Genomic DNA, 8,596 nt, shown 5'->3' with positions numbered 1-8,596 from the left:
ATAATTGTTTTGGGCAGGTCCAATAAACTCTCTTGAAAGTGCTCGTTCTTTGCATGGATCACTTCGCACGCACGTGCTGATGCCGATTTACGCGATAAATAAGCGAATAAGCGGAGAATAATTTTCTCGGAAAAATGAAAAAACGGTAAGCCCATAGCCAGTGGCGTAGCAATAGGGGGGGCCGTGGGCCCCGGGTGCAAGGGGCCAGTGGCGGGGGGGGGGGGGGGGGGTGTCATATACGCCTGAAGACACCCTTTCCGCCGGTTACACCGGGGGGGGGGGGTGACAGAAGACCGATGGGCCCCGGGTGCCAGACGACCTAGCTACGCCACTGCAGCCAAGGGCGAAATCTAAGGTGAAACCGTAGCAGATATACGTAAATGTATAAATTGTACTTTTATAGAGGTTGCCTAATAAGGCGTTAGTCATCATCATATTAAATCATACTATCTTTCGGTGCGTCAGTTATAGCGGTCAGCCACAGGGACTTGTTTGATGCCGATTGCGGTTACATACAGTCAACAAAACGAATAACCTTTTTATTGTTCTCTTGTAGCTTGTTTGTTTTTGTATGTTTATCTTCTTTCTTTCTTTTTTCTCATCGAATATGTGACACTCCAAAAGAATAGAAAATCCTTTCAGCAAGCAATTCTTGGCCAATTCCCCAGTGTGGGTATGAGCCATAACATGAGGCCATCATCATCATGATAATCACTATCAGATCTCCTGACACGCGACACGCGCCTACGCGTGACCAAAAAAGTCGAAGATGGCGCTTTTCTTTCGAAGACGGTTGGCTGCCCTTGACTTGGACACTAGTGAATCCTTTGACTGCTTCGATGCGATCGGGCACGGCGTGTACCAGCAGCGCCTGCTCTTTCTCAGTTCCCTCATTTCATTCCTCGTGCACGTCAACATAATGTCATTCTATCTCATATCGGGAGACGTGGACCACTGGTGCCGGCCGCCGCCTGACTGGACTATGTCCGTCGCCGCCTGGAGGAACTCAGCCATCCCTCTGGAGGCGGACGGCAGTCCCAGCCGGTGCTCCGTCTACCAGAATCCGGCAGACCCGAACGACACCGACGTGGTAGCTTGCGATCATTGGGACTACGATCCGAAGAACGAGAAAAAGACCATCGTGAGCTCCTGGAACCTGGTATGCCATCGGCGGTCTCTGATCGCGGTCATACAGCTCGTTTACCTCACCGGTTCCGTCGTGCTGCCCAGCATTGCCGGCTACCTGGCGGACAGCGTCGGTCGCCGGCCCATGCTCCTGATGTTCACCGCCACGCTCATTGTGGGGACGTGCGGCAGCTGCTTTGCCGACACGTACGTCTTGTACGTGGTGATCAGGTTCGTCCTCTCCGGCTGCTCGGGCGCCGCTGCCCTGGTGTCCTGCATGCTCGCGTTCGAGGTGACCAGACACGAGTACCGAACGACGTACACTGTTGCGGTCACTCTTTCGGCCGTCTTGCTCTCTGAACTGTGGTACGACCTGCTCAGGCAACTCAGCCTCGATAGGTTCCTGCTCCAAGCGATCTTCTTGGCACCCACAGCCGTTGCACTCAGCACGTTCTGGTTCGCCGACGAGTCTATACGATGGCTCATCTTTAGCAGAAACATGGCATCGGCGGAAGCGGTCATGCTGGCGGCCTCGAAGATGAACAACATTCCGCTGCCCACTACGGCCTGTCTGCTAAACAAGCTGAAGGCGGAGGCGCTCAGAAGTGAGGAGCATCTCAAAACGTTGCCGATAAACGGCGAAAACTCATGGGCGAAATACATACCTACTCGAGCGCTCTTCATGTTCCTCGCATATTTCTCCGCAACATTCACGTACATTGTGCTGCTCCAGTCGTTCTTGAAGACTCCCGACTCGTGGGCCCGTTGGCTGTCGCTACCCAGCTACATGCTGACGACTCTGCTCGCATACACACTCATAGGTCGGGTAAGGCCTCTGGAGCTGCTCATACGAAGCTGCGGTCTCCTGCGTGACCATCGGGGTCCCGATAGCGGTGCTCGCGCAGCTGTTTGTCATCCCAGCCGAGGCCTTCGCACTGGCGGTCAATGTCCTGGCAGGTGTCTGCGTGTGCGAGGTGTTCCCGACTCCAGTACGTGGCACTGCATTGGGCTGGTCCTTCGGCATCGTCCGAGTGGGAGGCGTCTGCGCCACGTTGGCGTCGCTGCTAAGGAACGTCGGTCGCGAGGACGCCGCGTTGGCCATCGCGGCTTGCATGATGTTCCTCTCGCTGGCGGCGCTCATCCGGACACCGTGGAAAAACACGGGCCCCACGATCAACCTACGGAGGGTCTCCGCCACGGGCAGCAAGAGCGTGGATCACATGAAGATGACGCTGGATCCTCTAGATAACCGGAAGCGCGATAGGAGGCGAACCAGCTATGACAGAGTGAGGTCCAATAGATCCCTCTCGTCTCGAAAGCCCAGTGACAATTAGGAATCTTAATGCGCACTCAACTCATTACTATCGTAATAGTACTGTATGTCTCTGCTGTTGTAATGATTTCTCGCTCAGAATGTAATCATAATAATATTTGTACTTGACTCGTGCCATTGTTCGAGGAAGCGCCTCTCTGATTTGTGTCCCTACATTCCGGTGTGTAAAGATACCGCAAAAGCAGAGCTCCAGTTCCTTCACCCGTCTGTCGCTGTTTTAGCAATAACGCAGCGTTTATTTTCGTCATAGAAGTTGTTTGTAGCTCATGATCCGTGGCTCGTCCTTGTTTTCCGGTCTCCGTCTGTGTCTTTCTTTTTAGCGCTGCCACCGTTTCAAATTTGTCCCAACAGGCATAATTTGCCACGTTATTCACTGCTCCTCTACACTCCAATGCCGTCGGGTTATGTTGTTGAGGCTACTCCGGAAAACTTCGCTGCTAGGGTGAAAGTACGTTGCTGGGCTGCTACGAAGACGCAATGAGTACAGAAAGCAGGACATAATTATGAAGTTTTATGGAAAACATCCCGCAGAATCTATCTCGCGATGAGTGTTGGCGGTAATGCGTTTAGCACTGAATAAATGTAATCACGCATCGCACTGACACCGACGAGACGAGTTATGTGTGATGCGAGTTCTACAGCGGGGTTGCGCTTTCGTGCTTCCATAAGAACATTCGGCGCGCCTCCGCTTCGAAGCCTGTGCGTGGCCTCCAAAATACATGGCACGCAGGTGCATGCAAGCGGTGAGAAACGCGTCATGCGGCCACAGGGCTCCCCTCTCGCGCTTCTTTGTGGAGACGCTGCACCGTTGCGCTGCCGAGAAGACCGCGTGTGATCTCCAGGAAGAGAAGCGTTGCCCACTGGTACCTGCGAACGCCGAGAATCGTTCCCTCGCATGACGCACACTAAGCGGCACACACACTCAGTGACCCAAGTTGGCGGGAGGTTCATTGAAGAGCGGCACGTACCCAGTGTATTGAAGGCGCAGCTCGCTAAAGCGTTGGCGCGAAAAACATTCATTGAAAAGCGGCACATTGTCAGTGCATTTCTCGCGTAGCCGGCTAAAGGGTCACGTTGCTGTTCTTGGGGAACCAGTGTGACGTGGCTTCGATTCCGCTGAGTAGCGGATAAACTTGAAGTGTCGTTATTGCCATCATTGAGTGGCGCGTACGTAGATACCCACCCAAGTTCGAAAGCAAACCATGAACCAATTTGGGCCAGTGGGTGCGTAAATCCGTGTATGTGTCGTTCTTCAATAACCCTATTGCCGTCAACATGGATCACTGGATATGTGCCACTACACGCATGCTGCGCTTTAATGAACTTCTTTGGCAGCAACTTTGTACAGTAGTGCCACTGGATATGTTCCATTCTTGAACGTACAACTTTAGCGCCTAGTAACGTCACTGTGTACGTTTCATAGGGTACGGGCGGCCTCAGATATTTACCATATGAGACACATAAACTAGTTCGCACTAACCATCCGAACGATTCTTAATAAAATTAAAGTCGCCAATCATCTCTGAAAGATGGATGCACCGCCTATTCCTTTTTTTTTTAAGTGGCTGAAGAGCAGGCCTATCTGATTCGAACTGAAGCCTGCAAAATTTTTTGACTTCATCGTAGTCTACTTCTCTACCGTCCTTGACTACCCTTCTCTTCTCTTGGCATCCATTCTGTAACTCGAATGTGCCACCGGTTATCTGCCCTATGCATTACATGGTTGAAGAAGGCACTTGGGCTAGTTGGTGCTCATTGCAGACTTGAGACATCAATAACTAGCGTGAAAAAGACATCAAGAAGCACATAAGAAAGAAGTCTAGACTTCAACTGAAATTTTTGCTACACAGAAACATGGAATGCACAGAATGTCGACGGACAGAAACGACACAGGAGCTATCGGAACAAATTTATGAACTGGTTAATTTCACTTACGAACATTCTTGGTAAGAGCCAGAGACAGGTGCTTACACACCTATTTCCCACTTTTTTGATGCAAAGTGGTTCGTATATTTCCCTATGTACCTGCTTCCGGAGCTGCTTGAGCACACAATTGCTTTGAAACTGCTCGGTGCATGAGCACGTATGGCGATGATTGGCCATGTGGCCACCAGCCACCAAGGCACTCAAAGCTGCCCTATGTGTCCTCAAGCCAAACAGGTCGGTGTTTAAACGACCGCTTGGGGGAACAAAGATAGGGCAGCTGTCATGGCTGGTGGCCATCTGGCCAATCATTGCTGTAAGTGCTCATTCACTGAGCAGTTTCAAAGCACTCATCTGCCCAGGCGGCTCTAGGTGCAGGTCGACATGAAAATATTCGAAGCACTTTGCATCGAAAAGCGGGTGATAAGTGTTTAAGCACCCCTTCCCTTGCTCTCGCCAAAAAAGAGTGTTCGTATCTCGAAATGAACCTGCCCATCGATTGGCTCCAATACCTCCCGTGTCAGGCAGGGAAAAGGAAAGATAAATGTTGCTTCCATGCGTTGAGGTCGCATCCCCTGAATCCTATGTTTCTGTGTAGCCAAAATTTCAGTTGAAGCCTAGAGTTCTGTCCTGTGTGCTTCTAGCTGTCGTCCGTTGTCTTTTTCGCGCTAGTTAATGATGTCTCACGTCTGCACTACATGGCCTGACCAGCTCCCTTTTTTTACTCTTTATGTCAGCTAGGATATCAGCTCCTTCATCTACTTTCTGAACCACGCTGCTGTCTTCCTTTTTCTGCTGCCATCAGGATAGGAGTGGACATGACAAATGAAACTGAATGTCATTTAGACAGAGGAGCAGTGAGACTTCCTGTGCTTTACCTTTTGCTGTTGTACATAATAGTTGAAATTACACCAACACATCTTTTCCACCTTGTGATTTTCCCATAGCTGTGGCAAATAAATATATAGGCTTTAAGAAACTAGAAATGCAGTTTGCCTAAGAAAGAGAATACTCTTGCACCTAAAGGTAATGTGTATGATGCTCTGACTCCTTTGATGCATGTGCCTTGAGAGGTGTTGACGTTGTTCTTCATTTCTTTCTCAGTAAGCTTTACTTGATGGGTCTGACTTTGTATAAAGAAATAAGTTCTAAAGAAACCATAATACCTAACAGGCAGAATTGTCGAGGTTGAAAGTCAAGTTTTCTTTCATGACATATTTTTTTCAGGCTGTACTAGTTGATCCATGATGTTCGACAGACAGCGCAGACTTGTACAAAAGACGTCAAAAGGGGCGAGAAATGGAACAAATGCTATCGCCTCTTTCTCCATCCTTTGTCGAGTTTACATTGTCTAACGTCATCGACCAATACCAACTAGCCCGTTTGCGTACCTGTACTAGTTGAGCCATTTATACTATGGTACTCTAAACCAAATGTAATAAATTCAAAATTGGTGCCTTTTCTATCTTTGTACAAATACCTGTTTCATAAAATAGTTTAAAGTGTTATGGTTGATGTCATGTTTCGACACCACCATAACCTCATAAAATATCTTCATGGATGCAAAAGGTGCCTCTTGTGCAAGTTCCGTTCTAGCCTGACACGGAAAACAAACCTGGCAGAAGGTAGAGCACATGCTCTTTTGTAAACAAAACGCATGATTGCATTTTCTTGGCAGTTATTGCAATATTTTCTGATGTTTATCTGCATGAACATTAATTATCTCAGCTGCTAAAGACACGTCACTAGACACTGTGAGCAGAAAATGTGATTGTGCAGTACTGTTGAAGTCATGCAACATTATGTTTAAGCAAACTGGCAGGGATGCTAGCTGTTAAAAAGAAAAAGCTGACTTCTAGAAAAATTTGCACTCCTAAATGTGGAATTGAAATTCACTATGCTTATAAGCTACAAAAGATTTCCAGGATGATCAGACTAGTTACACTGGCCATTTGCTGATTCAATAAGGTTCACTGAAGCTTGTTTTTAAATTCACACTGTTTTTATGCAGGGTGATGATTTTCAGTCTTGTGGAATTTTTAAATATAGTCCTGTTGCATATAGCATAATTCCAGTCCTTGAGCAGGAATATTCAAACACGCAGATATATCTAGCACAAGAAATCGAAACATATTAAACTAAATAAAAAAATTATTATCTTTCGAATGAATTACATTATAGCTAATATAACCGAAAAGAAAGGGGCTTAACCAAGAAACCCGATGTTTATTAATCATATCCTAAGAAGCCAGCAAACACTGACACCAAGGACAAGTTAGGGTAAATTACTTGTGATTAACAAATGAAATAAAGAAATGATAAATTAATGGAAATGAAAGTGGATGAAAAACAGCTTGCTGCAGGTGGGGAACGAACCCACGTCTTTGCATTACGCGTTAGATGCTTTACCAATTGAGCTACTGCGGGCGCCGTTTCCCCATCACTTTCTTGGGTATTTATGCTTCCTAGTAGAACGCTGGGAGTGTTTGCCAGCGCCACCACATATCTGGGGCACATATTGTAATTTACGAAACATAGCCAGTGAGATTACAAGGTGTATCTACTTGGAATTGATTTCCAGAATGGCGTCAGTTTGGAGATATGCACCATCAAACTTGCCGGAAAAATGCACTGTTGTTCCACTTACTTTTTTAACAAAATGTACTTTTATGCACTGAGGCACAAAAGTGGGTTGTGCACTGATGCACAACCCACTACTTTACCAGTAGTACTGAAAACATTTTGGCTCTTTATCATTAATGCACTGATGTTTAAGCTATAGAATGTCACTTGCCCCATCTTCCTATCTCTTCACGTTCCAAAGTAATCGAGCAATGCATGGCATCCAGTGGTGATGTCCGGTTGAAACAGTGGGCTGTAATTGAATTTCTCACTGCAGATGGTTCTGCGCCCTTCAACATTCATTGCCATCTGAAAGCAGTTTACGGGGATGCCTGTGTTGAAATCAGCACTGTGCGTAGGTGGGCAAGTACTGAGAAACATCAAAATCCAGCCGCATCAAATGTCCAGGATCAGCACCGAACTGGACAGCCCACAATGGCTTCTTATGAGGATCATCAACATCAGGCAGACGAGTTGAATCGGGTCAATCGTAGGATCAAGCAACACCAGATTGCAGCAACACTCGCTATTTCCATTGGTTCAGTGAACCACATAATTAAAAACCTCCTGGGTTACAAGAATTGAACTTGTTGGCTATGCTTCGACTTTTTCATGTCAGTCGTCAGTTACCGTGACACCCTACAAGCGCAAGTCTTCTTGTAACGCAGGTCTTTAATGATGTGGTTCACTGAGGCAATGGAAATGGCGAGTGTTGCAATCTGGTGTTGCTTGATCCTGCGATTGCACCGAGTCAACTCATCTGTTGATGTTCATGACCCTCATCAGAAGCCATTGTGGGCCATCCATTTCGGTGCTGATCCGGGAGATTTGATGTGGTAGGATTTTGGTCTTTCACAGTCCTTGCCCACCTCTGCACAGTGCTGACGTCAACACAGGCATTCCTGTAAACTGCAGTCAAATGGCCATGAATGTTGATATGCACACAACCTTCCACAGTCAGAAATTCAATTACAGCCTGTTGTTTCAACTGGACGTCACCACTGGATGCCATGAATTGCTCGATTACTCTGGAACGAGAAGAGATAGGAAGGCGAGGCAAGTGACATTCGATAGCTTAAGCATAAGTGCATCAATGAGAAAAAGTTCAAAATGTTTGCTATAATATTGGCAAAGTAGTGGGCTTGGAGGCAATAATTTCTGAATTGCCCTCATATAGTTGTGTAGCCTGTCTCTCCTACATTCATGATGTGGCAGATTAAATGCCTTATTCTTTCGAAATAACGATTTCCTGGAAGTAAGCATTATCTGTGCTTGTTTTCTTTAACCTGCTCTTCATGTGATCTTGAAATATTAAAGTGAATGATGCAGGGAAGCGCTGCTAGTCATGTTTCGTGTACTTTTCCTGACATTAAATTGCAACAAATCATTTTGCAGGTAGAAAAGAAGCAGATGGCTACAGTGATCAATGAAGAAATGGCTTCATCTATGATGGCTCACCTTAGGACATTGGAATGGAGCTAAAAAAGGCATCATCATCCTCGCCTGTGCCCTGGAACTTTGGTTTGAATGGGTGGTGGTGGTGAAAACGTTTATTTCCTCTGAAAAGAGGGAGTTACATGGAGGGTGCTCTGG

General features: G+C 46.9%; 1 protein-coding gene across 1 annotated transcript; it reads left to right on the top strand.

Moving 5' to 3' along the window:
- The first annotated feature begins 769 nt into the window (after window positions 1-769).
- LOC135906410 (solute carrier family 22 member 6-like) lies at window positions 770-2,459 on the top strand. Its single transcript, XM_065437794.1, has 2 exons — window positions 770-1,951; window positions 2,031-2,459. The coding sequence occupies exons 1-2, from the start codon at window positions 770-772 to the stop codon at window positions 2,457-2,459; spliced, it is 1,611 nt and encodes a 536-aa protein (XP_065293866.1).
- The last annotated feature ends 6,137 nt before the right edge of the window (window positions 2,460-8,596 follow it).

The sequence above is a fragment of the Dermacentor albipictus genome, chromosome 5 (assembly GCF_038994185.2).
Source record: "Dermacentor albipictus isolate Rhodes 1998 colony chromosome 5, USDA_Dalb.pri_finalv2, whole genome shotgun sequence".
Lineage (NCBI taxonomy): Eukaryota > Metazoa > Arthropoda > Arachnida > Ixodida > Ixodidae > Dermacentor > Dermacentor albipictus.
Note: the sequence above shows the minus strand (reverse complement) of the source record. Positions and strands in the feature narration are given on the sequence as shown.

Bases quoted from the DNA above. Each gene is read 5' to 3' on its own strand.
- LOC135906410 (XM_065437794.1), top strand. From the start codon at position 770: ATGGCGCTTTTCTTTCGAAGACGGTTGGCTGCCCTTGACTTGGACACT. The intron at 1,952-2,030 runs GTAAGGCCTCTG...GTGCTCGCGCAG, and splicing joins CATACACACTCATAGGTCGG to CTGTTTGTCATCCCAGCCGA.